This window comes from Balaenoptera borealis (assembly GCF_965194805.1).
Source record: "Balaenoptera borealis genome assembly, chromosome: 12".
Classification (NCBI taxonomy): Eukaryota; Metazoa; Chordata; class Mammalia; order Artiodactyla; family Balaenopteridae; genus Balaenoptera; species Balaenoptera borealis.
The window spans coordinates 40878559-40901396 of record NC_138869.1 but is presented as its reverse complement, the minus strand read 5'-3'; the positions used below and the strand labels follow the sequence as shown (position 1 = coordinate 40901396).

At 44.7% G+C, this 22838-nt stretch overlaps 3 protein-coding genes across 3 annotated transcripts in view; 1 reads left to right on the top strand and 2 right to left on the bottom strand.

Annotated features, from left to right (window-relative positions):
- Positions 1–5964: 5964 nt before the first annotated feature.
- On the bottom strand, positions 5965–10665 carry LOC309607383 (IQ domain-containing protein F5-like). The gene is made up of 2 exons (XM_082345820.1): positions 7807–10665; positions 5965–6582 (listed from the first exon to the last, which is right to left on the bottom strand). Exons 1-2 carry the CDS (start codon positions 7882–7884, stop codon positions 5968–5970), a joined length of 693 nt encoding a protein of 230 aa, XP_082201946.1. The 5' UTR covers positions 7885–10665; the 3' UTR covers positions 5965–5967.
- A 10-nt stretch (positions 10666–10675) lies between these two features.
- IQCF1 (IQ motif containing F1) lies at positions 10676–19333 on the bottom strand (the record flags this gene model as incomplete). The annotated part of the gene is made up of 3 exons (XM_082345819.1): positions 10676–17238; positions 18160–18276; positions 19328–19333. 3 exons carry the CDS (start codon positions 19331–19333, stop codon positions 16792–16794), a joined length of 570 nt encoding a protein of 189 aa, XP_082201945.1. The 3' UTR covers positions 10676–16791.
- The window catches only part of GPR62 (G protein-coupled receptor 62), a 28010-nt gene continuing 22306 nt past the window's right edge, over positions 17135–22838 (top strand). Inside the window, exon 1 of the mRNA XM_082348242.1 lies at positions 17135–20325. The gene's annotated coding sequence lies outside the window, so the exon portion shown is untranslated. The remainder of the gene's footprint in view (positions 20326–22838) is intronic.

Genomic DNA, 22838 nt, shown 5'->3' with positions numbered 1-22838 from the left:
TCCTGGCCCTCCACCCAACAGCAAAATGCAGTCCAGGTATCCCTTCTCTCCTCCAGTGGCACCAGCAGAGACAGAGTGGGAAACCCACTGGCACCGGGTGGCCAGTGAACAGGCCAGGGTATTGCTCTGTACCTCAGAAGTCCAACATCCTAAACCCTCCATCTAATGGCAAGAGGGAACCCAGGAAAATGGCTTCTACCTTGTAGGTGGCACCAGAAGGGATCCAGTGGAACCAAAAGAATAAAGCAGACCAGAATTGCATTGAAAGAGCCCAGAAAAGAAAATTCTCATTGGAAACAGGGCCCACAAAAGTAAGCCAGCATCTACATACTAAACCTAAATAGGATGCTGCCTTCTAGAATAGAAGATTTAAATAGCATCGAGAGCCTCCTAATATAATATCCAAAATGTCCAGCATACAACAGAAAATCACTCGTCATACCAAGAACCAATAAAAGTATGATGTTAGATGTGGATTCTCTTTATCAAGTTAAAGTTAGGTAGTTCCCTCTATTCCTAACTTGCTAAGAGTTTCCTTTTTATCATGAATGGGTGTTGGATTTTGTCAAATGGTTTTTCTGTTTCTGACTATATATAGTCATATGATTTTTCTTCTTTAGCCTGTTGATATGGTGGATTGATTAATTTTTGAATGTTTGAAGTAGCCTTGCTTACCTGGAATAAATTTCTACTTGGTGCTAGTGTATAATTTCTTTTGTACCTTGTTGGGTTTGATTTTTACCTCTAAGTTCCTGAGAGATACTAATCTACACTTTTTTTAAAATTCCCTTTGTCCGATTTTGATATCAAGGTAATACTGACCTCATAAAAATTGGGAGCATTCTCTCCTTTTCTATTTCCTGGAAGACATTATGGAAAATTGGTGTGAAAATTCTTCTTTAAATATTTTGTAAAAATTCTTTAGTGAAGCCATCTGGGCCTGGAGATCTCTTTTTAGAGAGCTTTTAAATTACAAATTCAATTTCTTTAATGGCCAAGGGACTATTCAGGTACCTGTTTCGTCTGATTGGGTTGGTATTGTGTAACTTTCAAACAGTTGATCAATTTGTTTTAAGTTGTTGAATTTATGAGAATAAAGTTGCTCATAGTGTGTTCCCTTATGCTTTTTTAATATTTTATTTTTTTTAATACAGCAGGTGTTTATTAGTTATCCATTTTATACATTTTAGTGTATATATGTCAATCCCAATCTCCCAATTCATCCCACCACCACCACCACCCCCCAATTTCCCCCCTTGGTTCCATACATTTGTTCTGTACATCTGTGTCTCTATTTCTGCCTTGCAAACCAGTTCATCTGTACCATTTTTCTAGATTCCACATATATGCGTTAATATACGATATTTGTTTTTCTCTTTCTGACTTACTTCACTCTGTATGACAGTCTCTGTGTCCATCAATGTCTCTACAAATGACCCAATTTTGTTCCCTTTTTATGGCTGAGTAATATTCCATTGTATATATGCACCACATCTTCTTTATCCATTCGTCTGTCGATGGGCGTTTAGGTTGCTTCCATGGCCTGGCTATTGTAAATAGTGCTGCAATGAACATTGTGGTACATGACTCTTTTTTTTTTTTTTTTTTAAGTCAGTGATTTTTTTTTTTATGGCTGTGTTGGGTCTTCGTTTCTGTGTGAGGGCTTTCTCTAGTTGCAGCAACTGGGGGCCACTCTTCATCGCGGTGTGCAGGCCTCTCATTATCGCGGCCTCTCTTGTTGCGGAGCACAGGCTCCAGATGCGCAGGCTCAGTAGTTGTGGCTCACGGGCGTAGTTGCTCCGCGGCATGTGGGATCTTCCCAGACCAGGGCTCGAACGCGTGTGCCCTGCATTGGCAGGCAGATTCTCAACCACTGCGCCACCAGGGAAGCCCTGGTACATGACTCTTTTTGAATTATGGTTTTCTCTGGGTATATGCCCAGTAGTGGGATTACTGGGTCATATGGTAATTCTATTTTTAGTTTTTTAAGGAACCTCCATACTGTTCTCCATAGTGGCTGTATCAATTTACATTCCCACCAACAGTGCAAGAGGGTTCCCTTTTCTCCACACCCTCTCCAGCATTTGTTGTTTGTAGATTTTCTGATGATGGCCATTCTGACTGGTGTGAGGTGATACCTCATTGTAGTTTTGATTTGCATTTCTTTGTTCCCTTATGCTTTTAATGGCTGCCAGATCTATAGTGGGGGGAATGGGAGAAAGTCTAGGCAAAAAGTTCTTAGACTTGACTGCAAACGTACAATCCATAAAAGGAAAATTGACACATTAGACTTGATCAAATTTAAAACTTTTGCTCTATGAAAGACCCTGTTAAGAGAATGAAAAGACAAGTTGCATGACAGGAGAAAATATTTGCAAACCACATATTTGATGGACTTGTATCTAGAGTATATTTTTATCATTTTTCCAGTTTTATTGAGGTGTAATTACAAATAAAAATTGTATATAGTTAAGTTGTACAACATGATGGTTTGATATATGTATACATTGTGAAATGATTACCACAATCAAGTTAACACATCCATTACCTCACAGTTACCTTTTCTTTAAAACAAGAACCCTTAAAAACCACTCTCAGCAAATTTCAAGTATACAGTTCAATATTATTATTATATTCACCATGCTGTCCATTAGATCCCCAAACTTATCATATAACTGAAAGTTTTTACCATTTAATAAACAGCCCCCCATTTTCCCCACCTCCCAGCCCCTAGTAACCACTGTTCAACTCTGTTAGATTCCACTTTGTGAGATTGTACAGTATTTGTCTTTCTCTGTTGGGCTTATTTTACTTATGTCCTCCATAAGGTCCTCCAGGTTCATCTATGTTGTCACAAATGTAAGGATTTCTTTCTCTTTTTATGGCTGAAAAATATTTCATTTTATATGTGTATCCATTCTTCCTTTGATAGAAAGAGGGTATTTCCATAGCTTGGCTATTATGAATAATGCTACAGTAAACATGAGAATGCAGATATCTCTTTGATAAAGTGATTTTATTTCCTTTGGCTATATACCCAGAAGTAGGATTGCTAGATCATATGGTAGTTTTATTTTGAATGTGTTGAGGAACCTCCATACTGATTAACATAATGACTGTACCAACTTACATCCCACCAGCAGTGTATACAAGGATTCCCTTATCTCCACACCCTTGCCAACACTTGTTATCATTTGTCTTTTTGATAATAGCCATTCTAACAGGTGTGAGGTTATATCACATGTGGTTTTGACTTGCATTTCCATTGTTAGTGGTGTTGAGTAATTTTTCATCTACCTGTTGGCCATTTGTATGTCTTCTTTGGAAAAATGTTTAAAATGTCTGAATAGACATTTTTCCAAAGAAGACATACAAATGGCCAACAGGTAGATGAAAAATTACTGGCCATTTTTTAATTAGGTTTGGTTTTGTTGTTGTTGTTATTGTTTGTTTTTGTTTTTCTTCATTATTGGATTATATGAATTCCTTGTATATTTTGGCAATTAACCCCTTATCAGACACATGTTTTACAAATATTTTCTCTTGTGCTGTAGGGTGTTTTTTTATATTGCTGATTGTGTCCTTTGCTGTGCAGAAGTTTTTAATTTGCTGTAGTCTCACTTGTTTATTTTTGCTTTTGTTGCCTGTGCTTTTGAGGTCATATCCAAAAAAATCATTGCCAAGACCAATGTCAAGCAGTTTTTCCCTTGTTTTCTTCTAGGAGTTTTGTGGTTTTAGGTCTTGCACTTAAGTCTTTGATCCACTTTAAGTTGATTTTTGCATGTGGTGTAAGGGAAGGGCCCAATTTCATTCTTTTGCATGTGGATATACAGTTTTCCCACCAGTTGTTGAAGAGACCATTCTTTACCAATTGTATATTCTCAGCTCCCTTGTCAAATATTAATTCACCCTACATATATGTATGTGTTTATTACTGGGCTCTCAATTCTGTCCAGTTGGTCTGTGTCTGTTTTTATGTCAGTTCCATACTGTTCTGATTATTATAGGTTTGTAATATATTTTGTAATCAGGAAGTGTGATTCCTCCAGCTTTGTTCTTTGTTTCTCAAGAATACTTTGGGTATTTAGGGTCTTTTACAGTTATATACAAATTTTAGGAATTTTTCCATTTCTGTGAAAAATGCCATTGGAATTATGATAGGGTTTACACTGAATCTATAGATTGCTTTGGCTGGTAAGGATATTTTAACAATGTTAACTTTTCTGAACCCTGAACATGGGATATCTTTCCATTTATTTGTATCTTCTTCAATTTCTTTAGATTTCAATGTATATATCTTTCACCTCCTTGGTTAAATTTATTCCTAGGTATTTTATTGTTTTTGATGCTGTTGTAAATGAGACTTTTTAAAATTCCTTTTTTCAGATAGGTTATTTTTATTATATAGAAATGCAACTGATTTTTGTATGTTGATTTTATATCCTGCAACTTTACTGAATTTGTTTATTAGTTCAAACAGTTTATTGGTAGAGTCTTTAGGGTCTAATTGAAGGCATCATTCCAGAAACTTGGACAGTAAACTGTCATTAATTTTGGTTAATTTCAGCTTTTATGGTGCTGGCTATCCATCCCTGACACCCTAGCCCCCAGCGCTATTCCAGGAAGCCGTGAATGAGTTCTGGAGAAATTTGTATGAAGCTTGCAGAATCCAAGGTGAGCAATAAAGAATCTGTCCTTCAAATATTAGGGATCTGTGCTCATTTTGCTGATGACTGCTTGTGATCACAGAGGTGCAGAAACAGAGGCAAGGGCCATTGTTGCAATCCCCACCACAACTGTTGCAACACCCTCCCCTTCCAGCTGAAGTGGCTTACAGGGGATTTAAAGAGATGGAACCTCTCCTTCCTCCCCCACCCCTTTTCTCTTTTTCCCTTTTTGGGAGCCAGACACTTAAGGACTAGGACACTTAAAAGTAACCACATATACAGGGGAATTTAAAAAGTCACCATGTATGCCCAGGGAAAGGTGGAGGCCCAGAAAAGACCAGAGAAGACCTTAAGTTTACACCTATACAGATCCCCAGCACAGAGACACCCTACAACGAACCAACAACAGCAAAAACAGCAAAATCAGGGAAAGAGTGAAAAATTGACCTCTAGAATAACCACATTATGAGATTGAAATGTCCAATCCTCAACAACAACAAAAAAATTACAAAGCATACAAAGAAAGAGGAAAATTATGGCCCATTCAAAGGAAAATAGTAAATCAACAGAAACTGTCCCTGAGAAAGGCAAGATGGTGGACTTAATGTAAAGATACTCTAAAACAACTAAACCTTGAAGACCTTATGTTAAGTGAAATACGTCAGTCATAAAAGGACAAATATTGTATGATTCCACTCATACAAGGCATTTAGAGTAATCGAATTCATAGAGACAGCAAATAGAATAGTGGTTGCCAGAGGCTAGGGAAGGGGAGAATGAAGAATTATTGTTCTATGTGTACAGAGTTTCAATTTTGCAAGATAAATGAAGTTCTGGAGATGGATGGTGGTGATAGTTGCACAACAATTTGAATATGCTTAATGTTTCTGAGCTGTTTACTCAAAAATGGTTAAAATGGTAAATTTTATGTTATGTGTATTTACCACATTTTTTAAAGACTTTGGGGAAAAGAGCAAAAGATGACACAGGACTTCACGTTGCACAACTACATCGGGGCACCATTTACATAGACCACACTGTGAAGGAGTCTCCCTGGAGTTGGAAGACTTGACAGCCCTGCAACCCCAACTCTCCTACCCATGGCAGACATTGCTAATCAATCACAAGCCCTGCTCACAGAGCACCAGACTCTCAGAATCCTCCACACTGGACCCCAGGCAACCCCTGCCACTTCCTTAGAGCTGATTTATGAGATGCCAAGTATTTGCCATCATTAACTCAATGACCTCCTTGAAGTATGTCTGACAAAGAGCTGGGGACACAGATATAGCAGACCTGGTCATTCCTTTATTGGAAGGGATATGCAATGTTGTACTCTACAAGCTTGCGAGCCCAAAGAGATTTCAAGTTGAAGATTCAGTTGGTTTTCTTTGAGGTCGTAATGGCCCTGAATAAAGCCACGGGTGTGGCAACTATGCCAGCGCCAATAGACCTGAATGATGCGGACAGCGTGGAGCAAACGGCAGTAACGAAGGCGGATGCACCACATGCGGAACCAGGATTGTAGCTTGACAGCTGCCCATTCTTGCCGCGTGTAGAATTCTAGGGACGTCCGCCGCCTCTTCTCTTGCAGCTTCACCAGCTTCTGTTTCCACCAGCATTGAATGATCCACACTCTGAGAGCCGCGTGCAGCAGATTCCTGCGCACCAGGGTGCCCCGCCACCAGGCTTGGATGAAAACAGCCGCTTTCTGTTCTTCCGTCATCATGATTCTTACTTTGGGGCCTTGCAAGAGAAAACAGGGGATACTTAAGAAACTCATACAGGGACTTCCCTGGTGGCTCAGTAGTTGAGAATCCGCTTGCCAATGCAGGGGACATGGGTTTGAGCCCTGGTCTGGGAAGATCCCACGTGCCGTGGAGCAACTAAGCCCCTGCACCACAACTACTGAGCCTGCGTTCTAGAGCCTGCGAGCCACAACTACTGAGCCCGAGTGCCACAACTACTGAAGCCCGCATGCCTAGAGCCCTTGCTCCACAACATGAGAAGCCACCACAATGAGAAGCCCGTGCACCACAACAAAGAGTAGCCCCCACTCGCCCCAACTAGAGAAAGCCTGCGGACAGCAACGAAGACCCAGTGCAGCCAAAAATAAATAAATAAATAGATTTATTAAAAAAAGAAAGAAAGAAACATACATTTCGGCCCTAAGGTGTGGCAGGAGAGCTGTTGTGGGCAGCAGCTGGACCTCAGAGATCAAGTAAGTGTCCTTCCGCACACATGCGCGCACACACAAAGATACATGTGCACACATGCGCGCACGCACACAGGATCCAGTCTTCCTGTACCTTGGCCTTTGCATTCCCCAAACACAATCCCCACTTTGTAGCTCTCAACCGTGTGTGGTCTGGGTTCAAACTCTTTGCGCTCCTCCTTGGCACACACCTTGGCTAGACTCACAGCTCTCAGCCTAAGGAGAAAATAGGGGGAAAGGACAGCCAAGGAGGAGTGGATCCCTGTTCATTTCCTGCTCTGTGTATGGTGGCCATTCATCCCAGTTTGCCTGGCACACCCTGGGTTTATGCCTGTTGTCCTGGTATAATTTTGATGTGTCTCTTTCACTCCCTGAAGCATTTCTCTTTGGACAATAAGTTGCATGGTCACAGACCTTTGGGTCACTCCACTGGACCACAAGGGTCAGAGATGTCACAAGTCAAGGCTCTCCCCAACACAGTACAGCCTGGATCCATCTACCCAGGGAGGGGTGGGAAGGCAGAGGCAGTGGTGTGGGTAGGGAGTTGGAGGTGGAGTCCCTTGCTCTCCTCTCCTTTGCTCCTTCAAGCTCTCTTCTATCAATGCGACTTCATCATTATCTTTGATTATAATTTGGAAGGTTTGCTGTCCTTATCAGAGTTTAGAGAGAAAAACATGAAAGTAAGGGTGGTCTCCCCACCACTGGGTGCCAAGTCAACCACACACTAGGCTTCCTGGACTTTCCTGGGATCTCAAACATGAGAAGGGATCCCCTCCTGAGGAAACTATGGGAAATGTACTGCCCTCCAGAAAGCTTGGGTAAATCTGACTGTCTCTTATAAAACATTAAACGCCCATGGCCTTGGGGGGATGGTCAAATCCCCTCAGGTCTACACTCTACTAAATTACCCATGGTTAGGGTCTAGATGTTCCCATCGCTCTCAAGTCTGTTCTCCTTCAGCCACTGCTCTGGCAAGAAGAGAAGAGGAGGGGAGAGAGCCATGATGTCATAAGGGCACCTATGACTCAGGCACCAGGATGGCTCCCAATAGCTGAGCCCCTTCTAAGGAAAACCTAGAGGACCTGTCCTTTCTTTCCTATGTAAATGGCTACAAAGAAGAATACCCCAAATACTGACCCATTGACACAAATGTGTATAGTGATACTCATTAAAGCCTGGCTGGTATTCATTAAAGGGATTTCAATTTATTTTATTGAAGTATAATTGATTTACAATGTTGTGTTAATTTCTGCTGTACAGCAAAGTGATTCAGTTATATATATATATTCTTTTTCATATTCTTTTCCATTGTGGTTTATCACAGGTTATAGACTATCCTGTGCTACACAGCAGGACCTTGTTGTTTATCCATTCTATATATAGTAGTTTGCATCTGCTGATTCCAAACTCCCAGTCCATCTCTCCCCCACTGCCCCCTCTTGACAACCACAAGTCTGTTATCTATGTGAGTCTGTTTCTGTTTCATCGATAAGTTCATTTTTGTCATATTTTAGATTCCACATGTAAGTGATACCATATGGTGTTTATCTTTCTTTCTGACTTACTTTACTTAGTATGATGGATTTCAATTCATTTAAATAATGGCATACCAAATTACAATTAGAAGGAATGGGTGTGCTCTCTATCTACTAATATAGAAGCATGTACAAGATTTAGCAAGATTAGCAAGTTCATCAAATCAAGATCAACTAAATATAAGCATAGATTTACACACATGTCTTATAAAGTCATTATTTTAAAAGGCGGTGGAAATTCGGAAGATATCCACAAAAATTAACAATGATCATCTCTGATGAGGATATCAGACTTGGGGGAACAGAGTAAACTCCCTTGCTGTGGCTAAACCTCCTATGTCTTGCCTATCTGTAAGTCACCTAGTTATCAGGCCCCTGGGAGAGCAAGACCCACACAGGCCAGAAAGCCCATAAGCCCCCAGGACCAGCCCAGGACCCCCATCTCAGGCTCAAGTGGACTTAAGCACTCTCCTATCTTCTTCCCCTGAGGCCTCAAGGTCACAGTGAGGAGATGGGTGAAGGTCAGCCACTGCACAAGCAGGACCCCACCTCTTCCTGCTCCTGGCCTCTGAAAACCCACCGGGCTATCGTGAGGCCCTTGTCCCCTCTCAGGGTCACAGCCCCAGGGGTCACTGAGAAATGCATTTGCAATGTGTAGAGTATGGAGGAAGTCAGTGTGGGGCTAGGGGAAGAGCAGATGTAGAGAAGAGGAGGAGGCCATTTAAGGCTGGAGGGGGGTGCCAATGTGAAGTTAATGGGATGGGGGAGTGGAAAGGATAAGAGTAAATTGGAGAATGGGGAAATAGTGGAGTACAATGCATGGGACAGTGAAGGTACAAGAAGCACCTGTTTGAAGATAAAGGTGTTTGGCCATGCCCCTGGGAGACCCACATCTGTTTAATGCCCCCATTAGTCTGGCTCCAGAGTCTAGTCCCTAGTCACCATTGTCCCTGCTGTCCCTGGTAATAATCATGGAGTGATGACATTCATCCCACTTCACAGATGAGTAGACTGAAGTGCAGAGACCTTACATGGCTTAGTCTGATCTCACAACAGATTAGGGAGGATGCCAGGGACTGGGGTGTTGGTGGATGTGGCGACCCTAGGGGCAGGGAGGGTGCTGAGGCTTTGAATGCCACCAGGACCTGCTCGGACTGAAGCCAGTGGGAAGGGAGGAACCTCCCCGGGGGCTATGGAACAGATGGGTGACACCATCCAAGGGAATTTTTTGTGGGTATGCTGGCCAAGGGGCCTGGGGTGAGCATGATGGGGTGCATCTCCTGGGGCTAGAGTAAGGGACACAGGGAACAAAATACAAGCACCCCTCATGATCACTGTGGGTGACCCACAGAAGTACCAGCATTCTGGGGTCTCCCTATTCTCCCACCCCACCCCCACCATTCTCTGCCACCTCTACCAGAATTTCCCCCTAGAGGTTCTCAGTAGACCCCTTCAGGGAGGGACGGAAAGAAGAAAGGAGGGGTCAGTGAGGGTGTCAGTGGGATCAGCCCTCTGAATATGCTCCCAGCCCCAGAGCCTGCAGGGGAAGGAAAGCAGGTCTGCTGGGAGTGGCCTGTGCTGAGAGAGCCCTTCCCTATCAGCCCCTGCCTGGGTCATTTCTTTGGCCTCCACCCCCACATTACAGCTAGGTTATCCTTGAATGCAGACCCCACCACAGCTGTCTTCCTGGCAGCCCCTAATGGAGTGACTTGGTAGGTCTGCACCCTGAGAAATCCCAAACCCCCTTATAGATCTCCACTATGGTCCTCATTGGATCCTACTGTAGTCACCTGTTTACTGACCAGCCTCTTTCCTCACTGGTTCCTAGAGGACAGAGCCTGAGCCGCTTTCACGTTTGTGACCCCAGAGGCTGCACAATATCAGGACGTAGTAGGTTAAAAATAATTGTTCATTGAATGAGTAATAAATGGATGAATGAATGGACTCCACCCCTAGCCCACTCCTCTGGAGACCCAAAGGCCTCAGGCCCTGCAACCCTTCTCTTCATGACTAGGGACAGACCCTGCCATGCCCTGCCTTGTCCGCTCTGCTTGGGGTGGGCTGAAAATCCCCAGGTCTGAGACAAGGAGCCTAGAGCGTTTGGGGGCTAGGAGAGAAGGGTAACGCTGGGAAAGCCTGGAAGAGAGAAAGGGAGAAAACTGGAGGCGGGGCAGGGGGCACATGGGGACTTGGAGGCTGAGAGAGAAATGTAGAGAGAAGGGCAGAAGAAACTGAGACAGAATGTGACTTTTTCAGGTGATACCCAGTGGCAGCCCTGAATCCTCAGGCTCTCCCCACTAAACAGTCTTGTTGCTGCTCTCTTCTGTCCACGAATGTCCACTGTCCCTGTGAGGAGGTCCTGACAGGTGGATTCTGAGAATGAATACAAAACCCCTTAGTGGCCCAGCTTGGATTCTTGCTCCAGGGCTGTGGGTGGGATGGTTGCCCACAAAAGACTCTTCTTCTTCTTAGTGGTCCCCAGCCCAACTCTGACCTCACCATGGGCGTTTAAGGCCTGGAGCCACAACAGAACCCCTGAGTGTACCTCAATGAGAGGCCCTGGTCCAAGAGACACATTTGCTTTCACCCTGGGCCTCAGATCTGGGAGTTCTGTAGGGTCTCCATATTGCTTGTTTAGGGTATTGTGGGGTTGGGGAAGTTCAAGACTGGATAATCCTGTGTGGCTGGCGTAATTCAACTCATAACACCAATGATAAGTCACTAGCTATAGGCTTCCCCTTAGGAAAGGACATGCCTTGGTCAAATCCCTTCCCTATGGCCAAAGGCAATTCCTAGTACGGGACATAGCAGTGACCCAGCAGTAGCCAGTATTCCCAGTAGCTGTGGGATGAGTCATCAGCTAAGAAGAGTGGATCTACTACGTCCACATATTCACTACAGCCCACTCCTTCATGTGCACTCACATATACTTGCTTCCCATAGCAAGCTTTTACCATTAAAAAATAGCTTCTTCAGGATTCATGTAGGTCTTTTCTCCTGGGAAAACTTAAAAGAGAAGGGTCAGAGAGACAAATTTCAGTCCCTACTGCTACAGTTTATTCTGAGGCCATTACTCACACTCCTCTCCCCCTTCCTCTACCACCCTTTCTAAATTCCTTTCACCTTTGACTAGCATGTCTGCTGGTCTAGGCAGTTTGCCTGAAGGGAAGCAGCAATTCAGACCCTCATCCTTGAGGCACCTGGTTCTCTGGTTAGCATGTACTTCTCAGGCCATGATTGTGTTCATCTACCATTATACCTGGGCAGCAAAGCAACAAGACATCTTCCAGTGAATCACCCAAGCAGCACTCATAGTCTTCCCTGCTCCCATAGTGTAGCAGCAGGCCCTTCACCTTCTCATCATGATATCAGGGTTAATTATCCCTGCCAGAGTGGTGACCCCTTTCATCGCCTGCTTAACTCTTGGCAAAAGGAGTCAAGTGACCAGATCACAGCTGTAGCTTTAAGTTTAGTGGGACTCTTACAGTGACCCCTGATGTGTGCCTTCCAACTCTAGAAACTAGAACCTCCAGTGACATGGAGCCTGAAGGTGCAGGGACAGAAAACACAAACACCCAAGCATGTAACTAGAAGGAGTGGTCACAGGTGCAGTACCATTTCCACACATTGGTTCTGAGACACGTACATTGTACCTACTGGGGACTCAGAACCATGTAATGGACATTGATTTAGGGCTTGGGTTGGCAAACTACAGCCTGTGGGCTACACCCAGCCCACTGTTTTTGTACATCCTGCAAAGAATGGTTTTTACATTTTTCAGTGGTTGAAAAAACTCAAAATAATATTTCATGACACATGAAAATTATATGAAATTCAAATTTCAGTGTTCATAAATAAAATTTTATTGGAACACAGCCATGTTTACTTGTTGATATGTTGGCTATAGCCACGTGTACACTACAATGACAGATTTGAATAGTTGTGACAGACTATATGTGGCACTCATCACTTCCCACTGCTGCTCAGCACACAACAAATTGCAGTGGTACAGTTATAACTGAATAGTGTTTTGAGTACCACACATATTGCTGTGCTGTGACTTATTTTTTATTACCAGTACATATCCATAATGTCAAAACAATGGAAAAAGGAGAAAAGTGGACTTTAAGTATCGCACTTTTAAGAAAATGGCAAAGCATTGTGCTCATTATGCGATGACGCTATATAGCTGTGCTAAAAGAATATAATATTGGGACTTCCCTGGTGGCGCAGTGGTTAAGAATCCGCCTGCCAATGCAGGGGACATTTAAATTTAAAAAGATTTAAATGGAGTATCTCATCACAGCAGAATTTCTCCACAAAAATAAAAAAAATGAAAATGAGGCTGCAAGCAAAGTACGTTTCCAACTTGCTCATTTGTTAGCCAAGCAAGAAAAGATGTTTACTAATGATGAATTAATTAAATCAAGTTTAATTGCAGCAGCTGAAAAAAATGTGTCCGGAGAAAATAAATTTAACTGTTAGCCTTTCAATGAGAATAGCTGCTCCAAGAGTTGAAGACATTGGGAACAAAATCAAAAGTCAATTAAAGACAGGGCAAATGACTTCAAGTGGATTTCCTTGGCTCTTAATGAGTTGACAGATGGTACCAGTACAGTTCAGCTGTTGTTCATTGAAGGGGTAAATGCCAAGTTTGAAGACTGAAGAATTGAGTTCTATGAATAGTCTGCATGAAACAAATACAGTTGAGAGTATTTGTTAAAGTTGAGAAAACACTAATTCAGTACAACCTGAAGTGGAATCTGCTAAGATGTGATAAAAATGATAGTGGTGAAAATATGTGTGGAGCAGGGGGAAAAAAGGCTTTGTTGAACAAATTTACAACGTTTATGAAAATATAAAGTGCTTAAAGCCTGTGTTTATTCATTTTATTATTCATCACTGGTACTCTGTGGAAAATATTTGAATCTATCGTGTTACTGAACCAGAATGTCAATGATAAATTTCACTTGCCACTATTGACAACCATCATTGGTTCCATGAATTTTGGTCAGAAATAGAAGCTGAATATTCTGACTTATCAACCGCACAGCAGTTCTATGGCTTAGCAGTGATAAAGTTTTATTGAGGACTTTTAAGCTCAGGGTCAAGATTGAAATTTTTCTGAGCAAGAAAAACTGCCTTAAACTACTATTATCAAACACTGAATGGCAGGGACTTCCCTGGTGGCGCAGTGGTTAGGAATCCGCCTGCCAATGCAGGGGAAACGGGTTCAAGCCCTGGTCTGGGAAGATCCCACATGCCGTGGAGCAGCTCAGCCCGTGCACCACAACTACTGAGCCCGCGTGCCACAACTGCTGAAGCCTGCATGCCTAGAGTCCATGCTCTGCAACAAGAGAAGCCACCGCAGTGAGAAGCCCGTGCACTGCAACAAAGAGTAGCCCCCTGCTCGCCGCAACTAGAGAAAACCCACGTGCAGCAACAAAGACCTAACGCAGCCAAAAATAAATAAAATTTAAAAAAAAAAAATCTTGAATGGCATTGGAAATGAGCTTTTGCTGCAGTCTTCATATTTTTTAATGAATTAAACCTGAAATTAATGAGCAAAGCAATGTTTTATGTGAAACTTATACTGAAGTAAAGTCATTTTGGCAAATAATTTTATTTATTTTTTTAAGATTATTTTTATTTTATTTTATTTTATTAAAAAATTTTTAAAATTTATTTATTTTTGGCTGCATTGGGTCTTCGTTGCTGTGCTCAGGCTTTCTCTAGTTGCGGCGAGCAGGGGGCTACTCTTTGTTGCGGTGCACGGGCTTCTTACTGCGGTGGCTTCTCTTGTTGTGGAGCACGGGCTGTAGGCGTGCAGGCTTCAGCAGTTGTGGCACACGGGCTCAATAGTTGTGGCTCACGGGCTGAGCTGCTCCACGGCATGTGGGATCTTCCCAGACCAGGGCTCGAACCCGTTTCCCCTGCATTGGCAGGTGGATTCCTAACCACTGCACCACCAAGGAAGCCCCTTGACAAATAATTTTAAATCATAAGTAATGTCAAGCTGCTTTATGCACTTCCTGAGCTGTCAAAAGTTAAAACAAGAAGCAAGATAACCATTCTCATACCAATTTTCAGTGGATATATTCTCTGAGTTCAAACTAGAGTTCCAGCAGCAAGCACTTTTCAGACTTCCATGTAAGTACAAGAGGAGTTTCCGTATTTCTAAACTTTTTTATCTAAGCAATTGAGGAACAACCACCTGAACTTCAGTTGGAAGTAATTAATCTGCAATGTAATGACATGCTTAAAGGCAAATATCAAGAAAAGAATCTCATAGAAGTCTACAAATATCTTCCAGTGATGACTAGTCTCGATTATAATCCTATGCTCAGGAATTTATATCAGTATTTGGCGGTGCCAGATATTTCACTTCATACCTATGTGAATGAAAAGACATTTTCAGAGATGACATTTGTAAATTTTCATTACAGACAAGCATTAACAGATAAACATTTGCAATTGATTTTGATGGTAGGGAACATTAACTTTTGGTCTTCTTAATTGGGCTAAACATTATTCCCCTCCCACCCTGACTGCCAATTTTTAAAGTTTGTGGGTGTGACCCCTCTTTCCTTGTTTTGTTGCTGAGGCTGAATTTTTATGCTACTTGACATTGACACTGAAAGATAAGGATCATTAGCCCCACTTCACAGCTCAGGAAACTGGGGCTCAGAGAGGGAAAATGACATGTCTGCAGCCACACAGCAGTGAGTGGGGAAGCCAGGGTTGGTGTGACCTAGCTTGGTCTGGCTCCAAAGTCCTTGCTCTTTACTCTGAGACACTGAACACAAGAGAGAGAAGCAAGGAGAGAGGAGACAGAAGTCCTTCAGAGCAAGAGCGAGAGACTAGGACCTGAGTGAGACAGGGCAGGACACAAGGACAAAGCAAGAAAGACAGAGCTCAAGCCCTAGTGCAAGACAGAGGGCTGGAGCATGAGATCTCTGGGCAATGTGAGCTGAGGGACCAACTTGCCAGGGCAGAGGAGATGGAGCTGGGCTGGACATAGGGCTTCTGAGTTTGCAGCTTTGATGGGGAATAACCCAAGACCTCAGACCCCTCTCTCTGCAGGAAACCATGGAACAGCAGTGCCCAGATGGGCAGAAGGACAGCCTAACCTTGACCTCTTAATTGGCCCTTTATCATCACTTAGGCGCCAGTCTCACCCCAGGTGGAAGCTTTTCACAAGAAGGGACTGTCAGAGGTCTCAGCTCCACCTGGATCAATTCTTGCAGAGACTGGGGAGAGGGAGAGGGAGACACAACTGATGGCTTCTCAGCTCTAGGTCTGTGATAGCCTAGGGGATGACACTCACCAGAAGGTTTGGCTAGAAGCAGGTTGCCTTCTTTCCCCACCTCCACACCTGTGGAACCTCCCACACCAACCAGGTCTGGAGGGGAATGAGTCCTAGCCTGCATTCATGAGGGACAGAGTTTGAGGTAGGAGTGAGGACAGGGGCTATGCAGTCTAACCATTTTCAGTTTGGAGCTCAGACTCTGATTTGGAGGTCAAGTATGAAGATACAGCAGGGAGCTGTTGGAGGTCACTGAGGGATGTGACCGCCAGCTGGACTCACAAGCTAGACCCAGACAATTAGATGCCCCTCACCCCCTCCCCTGTCCTTGGAATGTATGTTCTGCCTGCCATTCCCACAGTGGGAGGCATTTTCAGGGATGCAGCCTTGAGAGAGTAATGTGTTCTCGAGAACATCTGGATGGTATATGTGGCTGAACCTCATTAAGGCCTCTATATAAACTTTCAAGAGCCTGGCAAGCAAGTACGGAGATCTACTTGTCTGTGGCCGCCCAAGACAAGTCTTGTAAATAAGTCCCCTTGCTTACTAAACCTGCCACCTACTAATCTGGTGTAGTCTGCCTCTTTCTTCGGTCTTTTCTTGCCCTCCATGTACAGGGGCCAGTTTACGAACCAACAGGAGCCAGGATCAAGAGCTTGGGGTGGGTGTGCCCCTCTCAGCCATGGGGGTGGGAGATCACGCCCAGAGCAACTAGACCTGGTGAGTGAATTCCTGGCAAAAGTGCTGCTGTGCGCAACAACCCCACCCCTGCCCCAGGCTTCCATTATACACAGCCTTGGGGAGAGGCACCATTTCCATAGACTGAACATGAGTGATGCTCCCTGAGTTGGCAACATGGCAGATCTGTACCCCCAACTTTCCTACCTATGTCAGACATTGCTAATCAATCACAGTCTCTGCTCAGTCTGAACAGTGGCTCAAAATTCTCCTCCTCAGACAACCACTGCCAATTCCTCAGAGCTAGCATATGAGATGCTAACTATTTGCCATCATTGGCCCTGACCTCCTGGAGCTTATCAAGCAGAGAGAGGCTGGGGAAAGACCACTTCACTGCTTTATTGGAAGGGGAATACACTCTGTCACAATGCAAGGCCCTGAGCCCAGCAAGACCTCGAGTTCGAGATGCAGCTGGTTGGCCGTGACTCTGTAGTGGCCCTTGGTGAAACCCTGGGAAGCGCAGGATTGGCATCTCCAGTAGGCCTGGATGATGCGGGCAGCGTTGAGCAAACGGCAGCAGCGCCAACGGATGCGCCACATGCGGACCCAGGACTGCAGCCTGACTGCCGCCCACTCCTTCCGTGTAAAGTTCTCCAGAGCTGTCCGCCGCCTATTCTCAAGCAGCTTCACCAGCTTATGCCTCCACCAGCCCCGAATGATCCACACCCTGAAAGCCACATACAGCAGTGTGCTACGCACCAGGGTGCCCCGCCACCAGGCCTGGATCTTCACTACTTCTGGATTACTGATGGGAGGCCTATTTTGGGTTCTTGGGATCTAAGAAGAAAAAAGACGAGACATTTGGAGGATATTCCCCACCCACTTCAGCCCCAGGGTGTGCCAGGAAGGGACCCTGATGCCCTATCAACAATCACCCCTTCTTCTGAACCTCAGGAGCACTGGGCAAGGCACTGGCTAGAACCAGAAGACCAGGTAGGTGTCCTTTCTCTGCCCCCCTCTGGTTAATGAACATGGATACATCACATTGACCTCTGAATCTCAGTGCTCCCATCTGTAGAATGGTAGTATATCTGTCCTGGCTACGCAGTTTTACATGGGTCAAGTTGGCCAGCCTAGAGCAAGAATACCATGATCAAAGGGTTATCATAGTCCACCTGAGCCTGTCCACCTGACCAGGATCCACGATCCTTCCCTTCAGACCCCGCCCACCTACTGGAGAAGTGGCTTCCTCTGCTAATCCTGCCCTTTCATCCCTGAATGCAGCTCCAATCCACAACCTGCTCTCTTCCTCTGTGATATCATAGTGTTAAAAGTTCCCACATCCCATAAAATTCTACCTCTCTTATCTTTTCCCCATCTTCACTCCTCTTGACTTTCAAACTTTAAATCTTAATTAGCAAGCAAACATACATGCACACGCTCAAACACACACACACCGTTGATTAAGCCCAGCTTCCCATATGTTGGCCATTCCATTCCACAAACACGACTCCCACATTCCCACCCCCAGCCCCATGTCATCTGGGTGGGGGGATCATACTGCTCTGGGTCTCTTATTAGCATCATCTACTCCCTTTGTTGCAGCTATATTCTCTTGTTTAGCCTAGAAAAAAATGGGGAAAGAGGACAGACAAGAATGAGTTTTTTCCTGTTCTTAGCACTAGAACATACAAAAGACACTAGCCACAAGCATTAGGACACAAAGACCAGAGACATCCAAGTCCAGGCTCCTCCTACCTCTGCCTTCTCTAAGTTCGGTGATGGTGCTGGTGGTAAAGATTTCAAGATCAGCTCCTCATTCTGCTGAGGCTCATTTTTAGTGTGTTCATTAATTGTTTTGGGCTGGTCCTTCTCCTGCAATCAGCAGTTAGGGGAAAGGCAAGAGGGAGGCTGCTCTCCCTCCCTCTCCATTAAGTGACCCACACATCCCCAGCGTACAGGGCTTCCCAGAGTATTCAGATGTCAGGGAGATCCCCTCACCCCGAGAGATTTATGGGGACATCCCTAAAAAAGCCTAGTGTGTCAGTCTCTCTCTTACTCACCATTGGTCCCACATGGATTGGGTGTAGATGGTTCAAATCCCCTCAGGTCTGTGTTCCTCTAGTCATGGCATGGAGAGAAAGAGTGGGGAGGGAGACCTGTGATGTCATAAGGGCATTTATGACTCAAGCACCAGGATGGCTCCCAATAGTTAAGCCCCCTCCAAAGAAAAGACAGAAGTGCTGTCCATTCTTTTCTGCTGGAAATGGCCAAAGCCCTAGCTACAAAAGCAAGACACCAGAAATAGTGGCCCATTGATGTAAAGGTGTATAAAGATAGTCATTGGTGATATCCCCAATGGGTAAAGTAGGGCGTTGCTTTAATGGTTTATAGTCCATTCAAACTATATAATACAACATAACTGTTGAAAAATAATGAATTTGATCTATGTGTACTGATGAGAAAGTATACCCAAGATGTATTTGTAAGTGAAAAAGCTGAACATCATTATGATCCCATTGGATGGGATATAAAACCATCATTGGATGGGATGGTAAAAAACCGTCAAGATATATAATCATACACGTACGCTATAAACGCAGATAAAGAGGGAGAAAGGTATATAGACCAAACTGCTACCAACCATTACCTTAGGAGAGAAGAGTTGAATTGCTGACCCATTCATACAATACCAGGGAACTCTGTGAGGCCCCCAGGACGAGCAGTACTGCTTTCCTTCCCCAGCAGGCTCTGGGGCTGGGAGCATATTCAGAGGGCTGATCCTATTGACACCCTCACTGACCCCTCCTTTCTTCTCTCCTTCCCACTCTTCCCTGAAGGGGTCTACTGAGAGCCTCTGGGGTGAAACTCTGGTAGAGGGGGAGAAGAATGGTGGAGAAGAATGGGGTTGGAGAAGGAGGCTCACCCGCATCATGCTCACCCCAGGCCCCTTGCCCAGCACACCCTCAAAACCTTCGCTTGGATGGTGTCACCCCTCTGCTCCTCAGCCCCTCGGGCAGCTCCTCCCTGCCCACTGGATTGAGTCTGAGCAGGTCCTGGTGGCATTCAAAGCCCCAGCACCCTCCCTGCCCCTAGGGTCACCACATTCACCAACACCCCAGTCTCTGGCCTCTTTCCTGTCTGAGTCTGCCTCCATCCTGGGACCCAGCCCAGGCTCATTTACCCAGGCTCCATATGTGGGATATTTCCTGTGCCCTTAGAGTGCAGGGACTTTAATTTCTCCCTTCACTCCTCAAGTGCTCATGGATCCAATTATGAGGACCATGTGTTTAGTGGCCATTCGTATATCTTCTTTTATGAAGTATTGGTTTAAGCCTTTTGTCCACTTTTATTGGATTGTCTTTATTACTGAGTTCTAGAAGTTCTGATACTCGATATGAGCCCTTTGTCAGATACATGTATTGTAAATATTCTTTTCCCCGGCCTGTGACTTTTTAAAATGCTGTCTTTTGATGAACAGATGGTTTTAATTTGGATGAAGTCCAGTCTATCAATATTTTATACTTAGTGCTTTCTCTGTCTTAGGAAATCTTTGTCAACTCCAGGGTCACAAAATAATTCTCATGGGTTTTCTTCTAGAAGCTTTATATAGGTTTAGCTTTAGTTTTTGTTTAGGTCTGTGATACATCTTGAATTAATTTTTTTTTTTTTTTTTTTTTTTTTGGCTATGATGTTAGGGGTCAAGATTTTTTTTTTTAAGTTTTTTTTTTTAATATTTTATTTATTTATTTATTTATTTATGGCTGTGTTGGGTCTTCGTTTCTGTGTGAGGGCTTTCTCCAGTTGCGGCAAGTGGGGGCCATTCTTCATCGCGTTGCGCGGGCCTCTCACTATCGCGGCCTCTCTTGTTGCGGAGCACAGGCTCCAGACGCGCAGGCTCAGTAATTGTGGCTCACGGGCCCAGTCGCTCCACGGCATGTGGGATCCTCCCAGACCAGGGCTCGAACCCGTGTCCCCTGCATTGGCAGGCAGACTCTCAACCACTGCGCCACCAGGGAAGCCCAAGATTTTTTTTTTCCATTGAAAAATGTATTTCCTTTCTGCATTGAATTATCTTGGTACATTAAAAAAAATCAATAGACTGTGTAAATGCGAGTCTATTTCTGGCTTCTCTATTCTGTATCATTGATCTGTTTGTCTCTTTTTACTCTAACACCACCTGTCCTGATTACTGTAACTTTATAGTTTTTCAAGACAGTAAGTCTTGAAATCAGATAATGTAAATCCTTCAACTTTGCACTTCTATATCAAGAATTCCCCAACTGCTCATACAGTTGATTTTTGTATATTGCCCTTGAATCTTTCAGTTTCGGGGGTGCTTTTGATTTTTATTTATAAACAGCTTTGTTGGAATATAATTCACATGCCATACAATTCACCCCCTTAAAGTGCACAATTCAATGGTTTTTAGTATATTCAGATATTTGCACACAATACCATAGGTATCTTGCCTGCTTGCTAAATTTTCTTATTCCAGTAGTTTTTTGGGTAGATTGGGGGTGCCTGTGTGCTAGTTGCGGGATCTGGAGGTGAGGTATCCTCAGTGGCTTGTGGTGGGCTTCCTGGTGGGGTCCGCAAAGTGGTTAGTAGGATCCGCATCCCTTTGATGTTTTGAACCCTACCTGCTGTTCTCTCAGTTCCTCCCCACCCCTCAGTCATACTGCTCACCTCAGTGTTTTGAAAGGAGTGAGAAATGCACACCTCAGTGACCCCTGGGGCTGTGACTCTGAGAGGGTACCAGGGCCTCATGATGACCAGGGGGTCTTCAGAGGACAGGAACAGGCAGAGATGGGGAGGGCCCCACCTAGTGTCTTTGCATGGTTCAGAGCTACGAACAGAGCTAAGAGCTTCTACAGTGGCTGCCCCTCACCCATCTAATTGTGGCCTTGAGTCCATCAGGGGAGAAGACAGGAGAGCACTTGAGCCCACTGGAGTGTGAGGTGGGAGGTGTAATTCTGCACCCCAGAATCACATGGCTTCATATTTGTTATAAAACATATAGCAGTGAGCTCATTGCCTACTCAACTTCCCTACATCTACTAGACACTGCAAACTAAACTGTTGATCCTTCTCATCCTGCTTTCCTCACCTGGTCTTTCTCATCTTGGTAAATATCACCACTGTCTATGGTGCCACATTCATCTCATCCTGCAATCAACAGATCAGCAAGATCTGTTGGCGTCACCTCCAAACACAACCCAACCATAGCTCTGCCTCCCCACTTCTGCTGCTGGCCCTCTCACACCACCATCACCTCTTACCTGCTATTACTATAGCTTCCTAAGTGGATGCCCTTCTTCCCCCAAACCTTTGCTAATTAATTCTCCACAGAGCAGTGACTTGTTTTTTCTTTTTATTGTGAACCAGATCCTATTACTTTTCTGCTTTCAACCCTCTCATGGCTTCCCATTGCTTGGAAGGAAGGGAGGAAGGGAGGAAGAGCCCAACTACAGCAGAAGTCTCAGCTGACCAAGGCTGAGACTAGAAGCCATAAGAGGGATTATTTTCAGTTTCAATTCCAAAGGCATTTATTTTCAAACTTTCCTTTCTCCCTGGGAATGTGCTAATGGAAAAGGGGTTTGTGTATTAAGGGGCATTTCCGTGTTACTTGCAATATTATTCAGGAGGTATGTGTGTGCTGTCGTTGAGCTCAATTTAAGGCGGGACATAGGGAGTGAATTCTAGTAACATCCTCTGATCCACAACAGGGTTTTCAGGGGTTCAATCTGAACCTGACCCTTCTGGCCCCAGGATAATGAAGGTAGGAGCAGGTCTGTCCAAGGGGGAGGCCTCATGAGCAGGGGAGCAGGAGGGAAGCCCTGTAGCTTCCTCCCCCAAGGGGACCACGTTGCTGCTTGAGAACCATAGGCTCAGCTGTTGGGTCCAAGGCATTAAGGGAAAGTTCAGAGCAGAATCCTTAACACACCTTGCTCATTTTCCATTGAGAAGACGACACTTCACTGCACTGCTACCTCTCCAATCAGCCTCTCCACCTCCTCTTTACTTCACTCCATGGCAGAAGCTGAATTACCCAGTTGGTGGAATCAGGAGAACACATTAACCTGGCAGGGTCACTGCTGTGAGGAATCGTGCAGCCTGGCTGTCATTCGGACCAAGGGCAGAGCTGTTCCCACCTCTGACCCTGTCCCCAAGCAGTGAGCAATGCAGGGTCCCAACCCCACCCCGACCCCCACTCCAAGGGCAGTCTGGCTCCTAAAGCTTCCTAACCTGGCCTGGGTGGTGCAGGTCAGCCTGACTTGTAGGTCTAACTGTCTTCCTTTCAGTCCTCAGACCCCGCAGCCAGCCCTTACACACACTGGACAGCCACAGCTTCTTAGCTGAGGGATCAGCAGCTTCCGACCCCAACCAGCCCAGAGCACTGGGTGGAAAGCTGGCCTAACAAAGTCGTAGAGGAT

Coding starts and splice junctions, on each gene's coding strand:
- LOC309607383 (XM_082345820.1), bottom strand. CDS start 7,884: ATGGCTCTCTCCCCTCCTCTTCTCTTCTTGCCAGAGCAGTGGCTGAAG. Junction 6,583..7,806: donor TTGAGAGCGATGGGAACATC/TAGACCCTAACC, acceptor CTCTAGAACGCA/GGCTCAGTAGTTGTGGTGCA.